The 17,601-nt window shown below is 41.8% G+C and overlaps 1 protein-coding gene across 16 annotated transcripts in view; it reads left to right on the forward strand.

The window, feature by feature from the left end:
• GRAMD1B (GRAM domain containing 1B) overlaps positions 1-17,601 on the forward strand; it is a 164,043-nt gene that overhangs the window by 21,832 nt on the left and 124,610 nt on the right. For 4 of the 16 annotated variants that reach the window (XM_080568057.1, XM_080568059.1, XM_080568056.1 and 1 more), the window contains exon 1: positions 2,124-7,349. The exons of 1 other annotated variant lie outside the window; for it this stretch is intronic. Coding sequence is in view for 1 of the 15 variants with exons in the window: in XM_080568042.1 (XP_080424168.1) it covers positions 7,324-7,349 (26 nt within the window). In the remaining 14 variants the exon portion in view is untranslated. Of the gene's footprint in view, positions 1-2,123; positions 7,350-17,601 lie in introns of those variants that run through there. 11 more of the 16 variants (XM_080568064.1, XM_080568037.1, XM_080568065.1 and 8 more) reach the window with 8 other exon arrangements.

Raw genomic sequence — 17,601 nt, forward strand, 5'->3', positions numbered from 1 at the left:
GAGAGCTTTTGTCTCAACCCTGGTGCTACATCATAGGTAGGTTCCTTTCTTTGCCTGTGTTTCTGGAAACTGGCAAGTTACTGGTGCAAAATTTACAGGTGTTGTAAATCTGATTCCATAGATTAATGCATTTAATAGCAGTAACTGGGCTTCTCCTGGTTACTCTCTGGAACTGGAATTTGCTTTACAGCTATAGGGTTCCTTCTGGTCAGATAAAGGTGAGTAGTTGCAGTTTAAGATGTAAATGGGATCTCATGAAGGAAGAGTGGATTAGTTTTCCAATAAAGCTTTCTCATCACATGTCCTATACATGCATACCTGTGTAGCTAAGTTTTTTAATGGAAGAAATGTTCTAGCAGGGCATGGAAGTGACGAACTGTTCTTATAACTCTGCAAGTCTCCAAATTTATGCTGAAGTAATTGATCTTCTGGTGACTGTCAAAATCCCAGTTGGTGTTCTTGGATTATAATTTGGGCAATAAAAATAGATGCTGAAGTCAAACCTAAAAATCCCTTGCTGCCTAGCTATTTTAAGATGCAAATATTTAAATTTTGTGAATCTGTTTGGAGAAGGCATGTTTATTTAAATCCATATCCCAATGTCAGAGGCCACAGGAGCTGAAAGCATAAGCTGTTTCAGTGACTTCACTGCAGATGCAGGAGTAGCTCCAACTTGGTGGCTGCATTCCTCCAGTTTCATTGTGGGATCCTGAAATGAAAGTGTAGTGCTGCCTTTGTAGTGTGGGGGGGGCTGACTTTGTTTGCCTAGGTGTCAAAAGCCCTGAATTTATAGGAGACATGCTGAAGCTTGGGGCAACTGATGGTTGTTGCTGTCTAAACATGTCTTGGAGTTCAAGGCACAAGGGGTTTATTAAGTGTGGTGGCTTGGGGTTTGGCATCTCCACGTAAACCAGTGACAGTCAGTCACTGTGCTCCCAAGTCAAGGCTCCCAGGTCAAGTTCTGTGCTCCCAAGGTCAGGCTGGGCCACATTTATTCTAGTTACTCGTATTCCAGAAAGACTAGGAAAGTTTGAGCTTCTAAGGCAGATGCTCTCCCCATATGCTCAATGTGATTTTTTTTTTTTCCTTACAGCATCAAATTAGAAGCTTTCTCATTAATGATTTTAAAGAGGAGCTGTTTAGCGGGGCTGATGCCCTTGTTATACTGGGGATTTTATACTGGCTTTGTTGTTCTCTTTGCTTGCTGCTTTTAAAACCTTCTTGAAGAATGTGTGCATATGGGGGGGGAAAAGAAGGGGGAAATTCAAGAGCTGAATTTGGGTAATGCATCTTTTAGTGGAAGCTTGTTTTTAGTATGGAATAATTATTGTGAATATGCTAAATGACTAATAAAATGGGTTCAAACCTACTCTTTCCTAAATGTCTGCCCTTGGGATTGAGAGACCTATTACTCTTGCATTCATTATTAAATACCTTGTTCTTGAAAGAAGCCTCTAGGCCACTGTCTTCCTCATGAACTTTTATCTCTGGTATGTTATTGCTGTCTTTGTCTTTAATGTAATCAGTTGGCTTTGTGTTTGTCTTGGCCTCGATGGCAATGACCATTTGGATGGGAGGGGGAGGGAGTGTCCTGAAGAAGCTGCAACTCCCTGTATGCAGAAAGACAGGGGCCTGGCCTCCGGCCTTTCAAATGGAAATCTCTAACAGTGGCCACTGCTTCCCTGGCAGATAACATAGATCCTGGCCCAAGAGGGAGCAGCTCCTGACTCTGCCTTAAGGTTAGCAGCAGTTATACACTACCCTCAATGCACATGAGCTTCTATAAATGGAACCAACTTTCTGCTCCAAGCTTGTGCGCTGAATTTCTGATCTGTGTCAGGGATTTATTTGTACAGAACTTTGTTCTGACTTGTCTTATAAAAAAAAAATTGCAAGGTTGGAATTAGTGCTACACCTGCCAAAGTTCTGACGTGTTTGCACACAATTAGGATTACTGGGTTTTGGTGTCTGCCAGCATTTAACTTGTTGGAGATGGGGTCTTTTTCCCTAAGATGTGTCAGTTGCAAGTGCACTTACTGCTGTAGATGTTGTGAAGCTCTGGCTGTATTGCACTCAATGTGTTTAGTCCTCAAGTCTAGCATAGCCTGGTGTGTCAGGAAATGAGAATGGGTGAAAAGGGTACTGAGCGTATGAGGTAATTCACTGAAGTCAAACAGTAGCATTAATGTAACTAGAAAAACCTTCTAAGGGGAAAGTTAAAGTTGAAAGGTACTTAATTTAGCTCTAAGTTTTAAACTACTTGCATGTATTACCTACATCTACAGAATCACCATATCTAAATGAAATTGCAAAATGGTATTTCATTTTTTTTTTTTTTTGCTATTCACCTATGGTATCAAAGGCTGAGGGTCAATAAATAAGCTGTTTTATCATTTCAAAGGGCCATGTCAGCCTGTCAAGGACTTGATTGTCTTAATATCTTTCTTTCTTCTCCTTATCAAACTGTTACGGATTGCAACAGGAACTGATAGCTGGAAAGTTCATTGTTACGTAGCTCTGCCAGAACTGCCAAATACAGCCTACAGAGTGATTTTACTGCATGCAAGGCTTAGATAATAGGATTCTTTCCTGAGGAAAGGAAGCTCAAAGCTAGCGTGGTTGTTGCTACCAGGTCTGTTTTGCCCACTCCTGTTGTTAGTGACAACTGCAGCTTCTCAGACTATAGCATTTCTTTGCATCACATTACTTTTGTTCCTGTTGTAAATGGGTTTTCTGAAGTAAACAGGAGTTAAGAGTAGGATGCAACGGTTCACTGTAAGAAATGTAGCACCTACAGTTGAGCACTTCTGCCAGGAGAATTCAACTGGAAACAGAAGAAAGAAAAATATCTAGCATAAGTATCTAATCTGGCCTGACATCCATGGCTTGAGGAATGTCAAGTTCTTATGGTGTAAATGGCTTGTAGGCCAAGAACTCTTCACGGAAGTGATTTAGAGTAATAGAATTCTTCTGTTTTAAAATTTTCTGTAGTACACGTGTGCTTTCATTTCTCCTCTTCAGCACTCAAAGGTATTGAGATGCCTTTTAGCTTCCGAGTTACCCATCCAATGCCTTGATTCAAAACTGGTTTGGTCATATGGGGAGGGAGGGATGGACCATGAGGGGAAATGAGGTGAAAAGCTAGGACCTGCTTCTGGAACACTGTATCTTAGAAGAAGAAGGAAAAAAAAAAAAATGTTTCCTGAAGAAACTTTCATGTTTGTGTACAGCTTATTACTGACAAAAGTATAAATTCAACCCTGTGGTCAGCTTGATCATTCTTTCTTCTGGGTAAGGTGTCTTGAGTGGTGTAAGTTCAGGTAATGTGGTCTAGCTGAAGTTGCTGGTACTCCAGCTGCCTTGCACAACACCAGAAACTGTTCAATTTCTACTTATTTCCTACCTTTAGGTAATCTGATTTCCTTTCTCCCTGCTCATGCTTATTGGTAAGTGGTTCACATTCTAGCTTTGAGGGGGAATAAATTTCACTGCTCCATTTTTTTTCTTGGAATAGAAAGGCCAAACCTCCCTTTCAAGTTTTCTCTAAGGACTTGTGAGTAAGAACAAGGTCTTTTTGGCTTTTCTTATTGTATTGCCACCAAAAAAAGTAAAAGCTAGTCCTGGTGCATTTCATAGGTGGATGGAGCCTATTACATTTGTGAACAATTCAGGAGTTGTACCTGCAGTCCTGAGCTACCTGCTTTCTCTATTCTGTTCAGGATAGAAGTGAAGATACATTCCTGCAATAGAGATGTATGCAAAAAGCCAAGCTGTATAGTAACAGAGTTCTGTATTGTAGGTGTTTTGTTTTTTTTTTTTCCCAAGTTCTCATTGCACTTCTGCTTTGCTTTCTCTATCTGGGATGGTGCTGATCTGCCTTGAAGGGATACAACTCAAACATTTTGTAAGCAGAGAATGCTACAGAAGTGCTGAGATGTGTCCTGTGGCTTATCTAGGAGCAAAGCTTGGAGCTGCCTGACTGCCCAGAGAAAAAATACTGTAGCAGTCAAGCAGTATTTGACTATTGGTCTTGTGTCAGAAATGGGATGCGTGGCAAAACTGAAATGTTGGTTTTGCCCTTGAGTCAAGTCTTAGCAGAAAATAATCATATTTAGAAGGGAATAAATAGGAACCTGTTGTGCAACCACAGGCTTAATCCAATGTCTAGGTGGGCTCTTTTTAGTGTTTTATTTTTCCTTTGTAAAACTGCATTTCTTTTGCAGCTTATCAATATCCCTGTAAGTCTCTGAGGTCAAATTCCATTCTCTGAAGCACTGGATTAGCTTTGTGCTGACTCTCAGCTTGCAGAAGGGAGATTAGAGCCTGTGGGAGGTAAAATGGTAGAGCTGGCTGTAGGGGCACGCATTCTTTCTCTTCGCGAGGAAACAGAATGTGGATTTCTATCTGAAAATAAGCAGGGGGATGCCTGATGTCTAACTGCATAATTACCCTAAGTGTAGGGAGCATGTTTTTTGGTACTGTTATCTTCTTGTTTACCTTCAAAAGTCACCATCTTGGCTTCTGTGGAAAACCCTGTGTAACTTTCTTGTTCTAAGAATATTTTAAGCTGTGCTTTGACAGCTCTGTTTTCAAGGATGCTTTTCTGAGACATCAGGTGATGTGTGGAGTAGCAGGCTTCTGGAAGGGGTGAGCTTTGCTTTTTATAGACGAGCACTCAAAGCAGGAGAGACAAAGATAACACAAGCAACTAGTTTGAGTAGTGGCTGTATTTGAATAGCAGCTGTATCCCTGACATTTTTGGCTTCTGAGAACAGAAGTTTCCAAGCCCAGGTTGGCTAACCTCAGACACTGATTACAGTGTTCAGATTACAGAACGCCTGGATGGTCTTTTTCAGACAGACTACTGCTCACTTTGCTTGTGGTGTCAGCCTGCAGAACTGCATAGTTAGGGAACAGTACTTTACTCATGCACATTGTGTATGCTCCATGAGCTGAAGAGCAGTGCCTTTGGTTCTGTGCCTGCTTATGCATAGCTAGTAAGAATCATAGGCAAAGTGAAAAGTTTGTTCACTGAGAGGTCAGGGGATGGCTGTGTTCTGTGGATTATTGGTACTTTACAGAATCACAGAATATTCCAAATATTCCAAGATGCAAGGGACCCACAAGGATCACAGAGTCCAACTTAGGTAAATAATATCCTAGTATAATAGTGAGCAGATATAAAATATTCCCTGTACAGAGTTAGGCCAGATGTGACAGTAACAAAGGAGGACCATCTTCTGGAGAAGCAGTTAGCTAAAGTTGCGGGGAGGTGGCTGTGATGCCTGTTAGAGAACTTCAGCTAACTTGTATATAAATGTTTTCACAACCCAGGGGTAACCAGGCGCAGTGTGTCTCCGCGTGTATAATGCTGCTGTTTTGTATTAGATCAGAAAAATACACAAGCTGTAGCCTCTGTGTGAGGGAGACTTTGATGCTGGGGGTAGTGGGAGAGTGTTTCTTCCACCTGAAGGAACTGGGAGATAACTACTTTTCCTTGCTCTGCGTATGCTGCTGTGTACATCAGCCAAGCAGTCCAGCTGTGCAGCGTGGGACATGCTGAGTAGGCTAGTGCACCCTGCTGCTCCCTGCTTCCATTGCGTCTGCTAGCTGAGATAACCTGGGTGTCTGTTCTGCAGCGTAGACAAACTTTTAGTCCCTGACGGCAGTCCTGTCTGGCTGCCGCAGTAGTCTTTCACACTAGGTAAGGCTGTTCCCCTGAATGCTGCTCTTTGGTTACAGCCTGTTAACATCCTTGCAAAATGTGATTGCATCCAGTCACATGTATGCTCAGATTTTAGAGAACAAACACTGGAGTTTGCCAATGGCTGAGGTTTGCTTACAGAAGAAATGGTATAGGAGCTCAGCGCCCTGAGTTAGACTGTGGTGGTGGTGGTGGGGAAGGGTGTAGGTAGGAGAGATCACTGGGTTTTGTTTGGGGAAGATTTTTTTGATAATCTGCCTTCTACCATGTACTCAAAGCTACACTTCACTTCTCTGACCACGGTCCATTAGCAGTCTGGTTCTAAGAATAAATGTTCTTAAGGAAATGTGCTACTTTTATTCTAACACTTAATCTTGGCTTATGGTGGGCTTTATCAACCTGCTAAAAACAGCATACCACACCACCTTTCTCCGACATAGATTGTACAAGTCAGCCTGACCCCAGAGACCTGGCATTTGCCACAGGGTGGGATGGATAGTGTTTCTGATGGAACTGGAGCTCTTGTATTAGATGCTGTACTGGACTGCGGTAAAAAGGCACAGGTATCCAAGAGGTTTCAACTTGATTACAGTTGATGAGGTGTCCAAATCCCTAGGGTGTGTTGTTAAAGAGGGAAAAAATGGTCCCTGGCTATTGAATTAAAATGAAGTGCAAAAGTGAAGTAAATGTGATCCAGAAGAGGATCACATATCACAGGTATGAGCTTCATATGGCACGTGAGTGGTATGCTCTACTTGGGTGATTTAATGCTAGAACAAACCTGATTACCTGTTAACCTGATCTGCTTCAGTATCTGTGTTTTCTGTATGTCACACTTGTCAGGTATGCAATCCTAGTGCCCTAACCTTTTTGATGCTGGAAACAAATACTTAAACTCCCACAGAATACTTCTAGTTTTGCGGCAGGTGGGGGGATATGGGTACACAAAACCTGCCCCTCTCTAAATCCATGTGTAAGTGGAGGAAGTATAAACATTCAGAGCCCTCCACAGTACAATTCAAAGCGCTTTGTTTCCAGCCCCAGTGCTCTGTTAGGTAACAATGTGGGGTTCAGCTTCTCTACACACCTTTGTTCCATGGCAGACCCTCGTTCTGATGATACTAGGTCTTACTCGTAGTTTCCACATCTGCAGCTGTTTAGCTGTTATGTGTGGGGGAGTTGTTGGGTTTACAGCCTCATTATCATTCCTTTAAATCTCTTTTAGGTTGCCTTGCAAAATTCCACCTGATCTGGGAGACGAGTTTCTACAGGAATGGTACTGAGGATGCATTGGAAAGGAAGATCCCCTAAGAGGGGAGCTCCTGCTTTGTGCCCTACAGCCAGAAGAGGGTTAACAAGGCACACAGCTCCTGTGCAGGCAGCGTGTGTACTTGGCAGTGAGAGATGTGCTACACTGTGAGAGGAGGAGTGGAGCAGCTCTCGGCTCTGTTTGCTGCCTCTCACTGACCTCACATCTCTGGAGCTGGAGTCCTGTTCACAGCGAAGGGTCCCCTCCTCCCAAGCCTGTATCCTGCCTCTCTGGATGGGGATCTTCCCTTTGCATGGTGGCATCTGACTCTGACTGCTGCTGTGAGATGCTGGTGCTGGCTGGCTGATGAATGAGTGCCCCTCCGAGCAGAGCCAGGTAAGACAGCCTTACATTTGTTGCCTTACTCTTGTCCCCTTTCTGGCCAGCATCTGGCTCAGGTAACCCTGGGAGTCGGTGGCAGTACTGTAAGCACAGGATTTGGATGGTCTGTGGGGAAAAAATCACTGTGCTGATCTCTTAGCATAGAATAAAAAGTGTAGGTCTCTGGGGACATCTCCCCTCTGGATGTGTCCTGAGGGGGGACTTGCATTATTTTATCTATGTTTCTCGGGGCATTGAGGTTACTGCAAGTCAATAGTAAAGCTATTAACATGGAATGTTGAAAAGGCTGTGATGGGAAAGATCGCCTTATGTATCTGAAGGGATAAGAAATTTGGTTACTTTTCACTTCATTTTATAAGATTTAACTGTCTGAGACATGTTTGGGAGTCACAATACTAAAATACTATACACCATGGAAGAATGGAAGTCATGTTCCTTCACACAGGAAGGATGATACTTCCCAACAGTATATTTAGCAACACAGTATTTCGTGGATCTCCTGGATATTGCAAAACATTATGCAGATACTGCTTCAATTTCACAATCAAGCTCTACGATCCCTGTGCTCATCTCTTATTTCTATAGGTCTTTTCCTCTAATTTTATGTGGTTTACTTTTTTTTTTTTTAAAAAAAAAGCTTTAAGCTATTAATGTGTATTCTTAGTTTGCACGTTTGCCTTGGAAGTAAGCAAATGTGAGTTTGCAGGGTACTGAATGCAGCAGGTTAGTCTAGCCCTCTCATTTGGGTCAGGTTAGAAAAGCTGTGACAACAAATTTGGTCTGACCATGCTTCATAGCTAGCTGTGTGCTCTTAGAACGAACTTGAACAAGGTTTTGAAAATCCTGCATAATTCACGAACTCACTGTCATATATGTATGAGAGGAGGCATTACTTTGCAGAGTAAATAAGCAGTTGCCAAAATCCCCTGCTGGAGTATGGGCAGAGCAAGGCAAGGATTTTGGCCACACTGATTACTCACTGAGTATACTCAGCTCATAAAACTTACACCTTTCTCAGAAGTGGGGTTTAGGCCTCAAATGGTGACAGTATTCGTCTTTGTTGCTATCTGGTTGAGAGTCTCTTAATGGTTTTCAAATTTTTGAAATGGAAGGGAAAGACAAGATTTGTTAGCCCTGTATGGTTATATGTATGGAGTGAATGCAGAAGTAACAAACTTCATAAACCGTTGGAATTCTGATTGAAACTTCAATCTCAAAGAAAAACAGATGAAGCATTGGCTTAAGATCTAGGAGGCATTCCCCTCATTTTTGGTTTAGTATCTTCTGCAGCTACTTAGTGTCCTGTTGCTTATGGCAATTGCAAGCATGTAAACAGCAGTGAAAGAGCACTGCAGTTTGAGGGGAGCTGATCTGCTTCTCTTTCATCTATCTAATAAAAACTTAGATCATGTGATGTATAATCCTTTGTGTCTGTGTGCACGTTTCAGGAAGATGTTCTGAAGCAAATGGGAGAAACTTAAAATCAATAAAAAGATCAGAGGTGTTATGTTAATGTTTTCTGCTTTTGATCTTCCCCAAATAAGCCTAAAACTATTAGGAAGATGAGAAGAGGTTTATTATAGAACTATATTAACTTTCATAAATTAAATAATGCTCGTTTGTCTGGGTTAGATAACCTCTGAATGGTTCCTTTTTTTTCCCTTTGCAAACTGTGTTCAGTGGGTACCAGTGGCAACGCTAGCTCAGGTCTTGCAAATCTGGAAGCTCAAGGCTTGAAGCTCCTGTTGACTTTCCCTCACTGAGTGTGGAAATGGGGGAATAAATATTCTCATTTTGTTGCCTGTGCTGCAAAGAAAATAGTCTCTTATTCTTTTTACCATTAGTTGTCTTTTGATAATATAAATATTTAGTGGTAAAATTCATGTGATTTATCTATTTTTCACTAGCAAATCAGGGATCAAGGACTCTTAGCAGGCAGGACTTAGGAGGGAGCCCAGAGGAGACTATTAGGAGGGAACACCTCCTGATGCTTTTGAGGGCCCTGTGTGCCAAGGAGGCATGCTGGTTAGGTTAATGATAGACTGTGCAAAAATCTAATACCTCAGGTAACGACAAGGGGCTGAGCTACCCATTAGAATAGTATGGGAGTTCCTGGCTTTCACTCACTAAACACCAGCTAAGAATGCATATTACTTCAGTACAAAATACCGCTGTAGTTACCACCTGTTGTCTGCCTTAAAAATCTACTATGGGTAGAGAAATGCTTGGAGTTTGCATTTTTGAGAGGTGGCCCTTGATGTGGAAAATGGAGAATCCTCTTATTAGCCATTAGCACTGATGCCCTGGAGCAACAACAGTTGGTTACAGTTGTCACTGGAGCTGTTCCAGAGCACTCACTGAGACCTGGAGAGGTGTTACACAGAGCATTGGATGAAGGAGGAGATAGAAGGCAGTAGCATATAAATGTGTGTGGTGGGGAAATCAACCTTAAAGAGAAGACAAAACTGTTAAACTTTGAGGAATGTATAGGCTTTGAATGCCGTGCTGCCACGTGCCCCATCAAACACCATGCCTTATAGTTGGCTTTAAGTGTCTTTTTTGCTTAAATTTCACTAAGGAAAAAGGATTCTGCTAATTCACTTGAGCAGGAATGTGGTTTTTGACCTGGATGATCCGTACAGGCTGTAATACCTGCCACAGGATGCTAACTAGCAAGGGAGTTCTAGAGCTAGGAGCTATTTATGGAAAGGCTGTGCTTGTTGCCAAAGGGCAGAAAATGTATAATTCTGATTACCTTGCATCTTGAAGAAATTCTGAATCTTGGAGGCAAAGATGTCATTCCCAGGAAGTGGTCTTGGCTGCATTTAAAGTGCAAGAGCCAATAGGTAATAATCATTTTTGGTCGCACTTCCAATAAAGGTTTCATTTATAAAAGACAACTATTAGTTGTCTTTTTTTTCCCAGGCAATACTATTCTTGTAGCTGGATTGTAATATCAGATGTTAATAAGCAGTGAGTTCAAGAACTTGTTTCATATAGCTGCTTAATATTTTTGAAGTATCTGCTCATTTTTTAATTGTGTGATTTAGAAATAACTAAACTATGGCTATATTCCCACTCTGCTGCATGTTTTTTTTTTTAATAAACATGATTCAAAAGCCAAGCTTTACTCATTTCCATTCTTCAGCCAAATTTGATAGAGATAGAGGTGCTAGAGTTCTGGGCTCTTGGTTAAGGAAGAACTTGAAACTCATTTGGATTGAGCTGTAAGGTAAAACAGCAGTAGGAAGAGGAGCCATAGAGGAAAACATGAGTGAGAAAGCTCAGGTCTGCTTGACCTGAGGAATGCAATCGTACTCATGAGCTTTCATGGCATGTTTTATTTTTGGATCAAACCCAAGTCTGATTTTTAACTCTAATTGTCAATATGTATGTTCAGCATGTCTGTGCATTATGCTTAAATGCTTCTATGCCCAGTGCTCATGTGTGTTGGAGAGCAAGATGCTTCCCTTCTTTCATACTGTCATGTCACGTATGCTGCCTTCCCATGAACTTGACCTGTGTGTATCAATCTCCTAATACAGATAAATGCTCATTGCACAATTCGTTTCATGCCTGTCCCAAGCTGCTTCATGCACAGCGCTGTAGTACACAAGTTTACTAATAAATTGCTGCAAGTTTCAGAACAGCATTGTATACTGAAAAAAGTTTCTACAGAAATGAAATGCCAATTTCAACTCTCCCGTGTTTGTGCTCTGATAAATCTTGATTGGAGGAAGCAGGTGCAGAATAGGTTAAAGGCATTGTTTTAGTACTGGATCTCTAAGTTTCTTTATAGGATATAAAGTCAGTATAGGAACTGAAACTGGATCCAGTGTGCAGTCAGTAACTGGGTACATATTCTGAATTTCACTGCGTTTTAGATGTTGAAGCTAACAAGTATGCAAATTAAGTTTGTTCTTTATCTTGTAGTCCTGTAGTCCGCTGTCTAGCTCTACTGTTCATGAAAGGCAGGATCGAGTCTGTTGTTCTTACAGGGGAGATGAACAGCGTGATCTATGTTTTAAGCTTTGTTTAAAGATAAAATGACCAGCTGGTTAGAGAGTTAGCAATAGGACACTTAGAGGTTTGTTTTGGCCCTGCTCCATTGTTGACCACTGGAGCAACTGTAAGCAAGTCATTTAAGGTCAGCCATTTTATGATATGCTGGTAGCTGGGTGTCTACTCTTAAATGTTAGCCTTGCTGGTCTTCAGCTGCTGGCAGGCAAAACGGGGATAACAGCAGCATCCTAGAGGATGTTGTAATGATAAATACCAGATGGAGGTTATCTGGCTCTCATTACAACTACACAGAGTAACACCTTAAGTAGTTAGTCTGGAAGCAATAACTAATCCAGCACTATAGTTTCTTTTTGCTCTAGAGTGCTTAGATAGACTTCTCTGAGACAGTGTCTCGCTTGTGGTAGCTTTACCAGTGACTGCCCGTAAGACTTCACATTCTGCACCCCTTTAATTAGCTTTGAATACTGTCAGACTATTTCTAATGGCTTTCTCATGTACAGTTATAGGATTTTGCTCGAAAGCTGGATACAAAACGGTAGCCCTACTGCCTGTGGCAGCACAGCGCCTGCTGATGTGCTGTTCTACTGCAGAGAACGCTTCATTGTTTTTGTTGGGGTTAGTCAGCCTTGCACAGCAGTGCTGTGGGTTTGTAAGTCCCTAATTCTGCAGTGTGCTACACTAGTGTTGCTCTGGAGTCTCTTGAGCACTGAAAATGGTGCTGTACAATCAAAATCTGGTATTCTACCACTACAGGATACCCAAAATGTGGGTGGTGACCTATGTGGACTTCAGTGTCTCCTATCTGTAAACAAACATATGTGTCATGCTTTTCAACTGTATTGCCAGTCTAGTTCCCGTTGATCCACAGCTTTATTTCTGTTATCAGCTTGATGCTATTTCCAACACTTTTCACACATGCCCATATCTTTCTGCCTCCTCTCCCACTTAACTTTTTCCACTCTTAGATCTTGGATGTTGGGCAAGATGGACACCAAGCAATTGCTTTTTTTTATAAGGGTGATGATACTTGGACTTAAAACGGAGTGAGTCTTGTAAGGGATGGAAAATGTCGTGCTTGTGGGCATGTGCCCTTATCTGCTAGAGACAAGGGAAAACTTGGTGTGTGTGCTGTGGAGATTGCTGTGTAACACACTGCCATGCTCACAACAGGGCAAGGGCAATAAATTAGAGGGACTGTGCTGTGTTCTAGCCTTGTAGCTGCCATGTTTTGTGTCATGGTTTGCTATGCTTTCCTATGATGTACACACACAAACAGTGTTTTCCTTTTCCCTGTGAGATAAATATATCATGCAGTGCTAATAGCTTCCTGTCTATACTGCATTGGAAGGAAGAGGGATTGGAAATGCTGTTCAGAGATAACTATGACCATATCCAGCCCTGGTGTGATCCAAGAGAAGCTAATGTAAAAGAACAAGCTGTCGTCTCTCCCTGTGGTGTGACACTCATCGTTGTGACACATGACACAGTAGAAAGGGCAAAGACCCCCGAGCTGTGGAACCTTGCTGCCCTTTGCCCTTCAGCAAAGAGGGAACACATCCTGAAAGGAACAGTTTACATGATGTGACAGGCTTAGTTTTCGGGCTAACTGTATAAAATATGGAACAGAGCATGCACAGGGAAGGAAGATGTCTTCCCACAAGCCTTACTCATCTGATGCTAAACCAACCAGGGAGCTCAGAAACTACTGCTTAGAGAGATCTTAGCTTTTGGCAGGACTGAGCACAGCTGGGCACGGCAGTGAAACCAAAGCTCCCTGTTCTGGTGTAGGCTGTAGCATTGATCGAGTGTGAGGTTCTGCGGCTTTCTTGCACACATTTCCATTTCTAACTAGGTCAGTTACAGTAACTCTGCCTAGTTATCAGGCCTAGTGACTGCAGTATAGCCACATGCTTTCTCCACTTCAGTTCCTCTCCTGTGAATATGGGATATCTTTCATTGAAAGCCACTTTCATGTGGAAAATCTGCAATGGGAGGTCAGGAAGAACAGTATTCATATGCTTGCATGTCCTCGTGTATGTATTGGGTTATTTGATGATACCATAGAAGAATTCACTCCTGGAACTCTGTTACTCTTTCTTTACAATTTTCATTAGCTCTGTGGAAGGGAAAGAGGACAAATAGACTTAATGCTGATTATCTGATGATATTTGAAATACAAGATTAATCAAGGAACAGCTCTGCACTGCTGTGATCGAGATAAAACTGCAGTGAGTCCAGCTAATGACTTGCTAGTTGGCTGAGGCGGGCCCTAGGAGAGAGCACTGCTGGGTTAATATGCTTTTTGTCCCCAAATGATTCATGATCTTTTCAGCTTGCAGTATTTGCAGGCAGAATATTTGAGTGCCAGAAAGGCAAGGAAATTGAACTACAGACAGAAAATTGAGGGAGGTAGATGAGGTATACCTGTTCCATTCTAAGTTCCTTGAAACAGTTACTTAAATACCTGAGGTTATTTATGTGCAAGGCTCCTGACTGGGACTTTGGACTGCAGTTTTTAGAAACAACTTGAGTACAACTATTGTGAGGCAGAGGGCAAGTTCAAATAAAGGACCTTGTGCAAAGGTGGCATCTTCTAGACTGCACTGAACAGCCCACATGGCAACATCTAGCATGACAAAGGGCTAAGAATACAGCCTTTAGATGTACCTGTGTTATCTACAAATATGCATGTATTTGTCATAAACTTTTTTAAAATGGAGGGAGTTGTACTGTCCTGAAAGCAATTGCTTTTCTAGACATCTGCTAACTATTATTTTTTGTAGTATAATGGGTTACTTTAAAATGTGCTGCTGCCTTCAAGAAAAAAGAATTGCCTTTGCCTAAGGGACTATGCACACATGGAACAATGCATGCTTTTATCCTGAATTAAAGAAAAGTTCCTGTGGAGAGTGAGAGACATGGTGATCCTTTTTTAAATTCATTAGGGTCTAATCCTTAGAATCCTTAATCTTAACATCTAAGTCTTAAGGCTGCTGGCCAGGATACCGGTATTACTATGCTATGAACCAGAGGCAGGTTTCCTTGAGTGTTTTAAGGTTCCAAGAGAGAATTTCTCAATTTGGGGTGCACAAACTGAGCACTCTGCTGGTGGCACCTATGGATGCACCTCTGCATAAATGTTGTCTAGCTGTCAAAACAGCTTGGTAAAGACCAATATTCACACACATGTATTGGAGCAAAGTCTCCTTTTTTAACTTTCATGGTAGTATTGATACACTTGGATGCTTTCTTTGAACACCAGTGCCTTGCACCGCCAAGCTGGCATGATGCTTTGTACAGTGAGTCTGGGACACTTGCATCCAGGTAACATTTTGTGAAAAGCTGCAGTGTCTGAGCTACATATGAAGACATGCTTTAGGGATTGTGGCCTTGGAGCAGTAACTGGGAGTTTTAAAAGGACACTAGTGTGTTTTGGTAGAGCTTAGGCAGGGCAGAGCTGCCTTGTTTTGTGAGCTGATAAGCTGCAGTTGGTGTCAAGCTTAGGTGTTTGAGTTTATCTTCACCTGCTAAGCCCAGGTACTGTGGAGATACTGTGGAGACAGTGGTGTGATGAGGTGAGCAGGGTATCTGTGATCCTAAAAATAGGAGCTCTGCACCTAGTAAATAGTTACTGCAAGCAGAGCAACAAATAGGCTTGAGCCCTAGGTTGCTCAGAAGTCTGAAAACTTCTGATGCTGTTCTAAGAAAATATGAAATACGCACATGCATTGAAGTGAGGCAAGCCTCCTGCAGATTCCTCCTTCCTCCTGTGCTGAGACTTAAAATAAAAAGTATTTAGAGGTAAACAGAATGAGACACTAACCAGATTTATATTTATCACCTGACCCCTGTCTGTTTCCTTCCTTTGCTCAATTGTAAAACCATAGAATCGTTTAGGTTGGAAAAGGCACAAGTCTGCAAGTCCACTAATCATCTAATGCCACCAAGTCATGGCTAAGCCTTGTCCTGAAGCACCATGTCCATATATCTCTTAAATACCTCCAGGGAAATCTCACCTGATGCAACTTCAGTTTGACATTTCCGCTGTCCTTTCTTTGAAGTCAGTACACCTTTCCTCACACTTGAAATGTTTGTGCTATGTTTGCCTGTTAAGGTCAAACCCATTTAGCGTTAGTTTGTCCTGCAATTGCACATTCTAGGGAGAGGAGTGAGACTTCACCTGTACTAGAAGTTACCTTTCAGCAATGATGTTTTGCCCTAGCAGTTTTTATAGCTTATGGGCATCAGGGCTTTCTACACTATCCCTATACTATGCATAAGGAAACTGGTGTACAGAGGGCAAGTAATTTTTGTCAAATCAGGCATGCTTAAGGGTCATGTTACGACTTGGAGAGTCTCCTTTTGTTGACACAACTTCGAAGCATTGCTTATAAACGACTTGCAAATCCTTTTTAGCTTCCAGTTGAGGTGTCCAGAGCTACATTCTCTTCTCACAATGTCTACTGTCTGTTATGGACTCCCCTGGGTCACTTTCCCTGTAGGGTACTTAGAAGAAACAGTGAACTTTCTTTAAAATACTAAAAATGCCAATGGGTTGTTCTCATAAACTTGCTTTGACAAGTGCACAAGCATCAATTTGGTAATTCTTACATCTTTTCATGAATTCTGAGACTTCATTGAAGTGGATATAGAATTTAGAGTTGCTGTAACCTTATCCTGAGTATTCAGAGCATAAATACTGAAAGGCTCTGACTAAAGAGCAAATTTACCTGGATTAGGAGAGATTATACTTAATAGCTTGCAAGTAATAATGTCAGCCTTTGTGCTGAAAAACCCAAACTACCCCAGGCAGGATTAGCAACAGACTCTGTAGAGAAAAAAGTTTAAACACTTTGTTTTCTGACAATGCCAAGTCAGCGATGATTTCTTTACTTAAGACTTAGAGACCCTGTGCTAGAAAATGCTGTTGAAATGGGGCTGCTGGAAAAGTGGGCAGTGGTATGGAGAAAATCAGCAACTCTTTGTTGTGCCTGGTGTGGTTGAGATATTTTGCATGGTTATGTCCAGTCCTAGCGAAAGGCATGGGAAAGACTGCTTCTTTCAGAGAAAGTTCCACCCTTTGTGCTGGGGAATGGTTACAGAAGAATCTGTTTCTGATCACCAGGCTGGAAACTGCAACCTGGATCTGGACACAGATTTTACAAATGGTCCTGATCCTTATTTGTGCCTCAACCCACACCCCTGTCTTACCTTTCCACCCTTAAGTTCAGCTATGTTATGACTGAAAGAAACCTCCACTTGATTCCCTTAGTTCATTTTTATCCCATTATTCCTTGTTTCACACCCTGGAGACCTCTTTAAACAACTTCAGTTGCGTGATGTTTTATCTTATGAGTCACCACAGTCTCTGTAGCTGTCATCCAGCCAAGATGTACATACTTAAACTTCTTATTCTAGTGGAGAAATTGATGAAGTAGGCTATTCTTTCTGAGTGTTCTTTGCTTCTACCATTTTTTTTCCCCTACTAATATTTAGACTTTCCTGGCTCTGGGGAACCTAATACTTCAACCAGTATTTAACACTCAAGTTCCTAAGTTTTGCCTGGTTGGCAAGATAAAATCAGTAGACTAGAGACACATTCTGCAGGTCAAGGAAATGCCTACAGGTAAATGACTTGGTTCTGTGATGTTTTATATTTGGCGATGTTGTCTAATTTCTTCAGTGATTTTGGATTGCTTGTATTTCAGAATCAGTCACCAAATCTGTGCTATCTTGTTCACTGGCTTTCGTTTTAATTTGTTTGGTACAGGATAGGAAACCCATATGCAGTATTTGTCAATAATCTTATCTAAACTGAACATCTGCTCTTCCTCACCTTTGCCAAAGAAAGCACTGGGGATCTAGACTAGATAAAAGTGACTAAATCCTACTTAGTAGTAGAGCAGTCTGTCAAAAGACTTTCTCCTTTGTACCACAAGGAAGGGAGAATAAAATGTGACTAGTGTCACCTTGGTAGTCCAATGAGAGAGAAGGTCCTGATTTTATTTTAATGAGACTTTGGGATGCCAAGTCAGCTGTACTCTTCGATCTGTTGCTTGGCCAAGCTGGATGAGAGCAAAACGGGGCAGTGTCCCTAAAGTTTTAACTTCTCAAAGTTTCAAGGCAGTTTGATCCTCTGGACTGGGAATGTTTCAACCCCTGCCCTGTTTGGAGGCCACTCAGCACTTGCGGTTTTTGGCAGCTTTTTGGAGCTGTGTGTACA

The sequence above is a fragment of the Anser brachyrhynchus genome, assembly GCF_964034855.1.
Source record: "Anser brachyrhynchus genome assembly, chromosome: 25".
In the NCBI taxonomy this organism is placed as follows: domain Eukaryota; kingdom Metazoa; phylum Chordata; class Aves; order Anseriformes; family Anatidae; genus Anser; species Anser brachyrhynchus.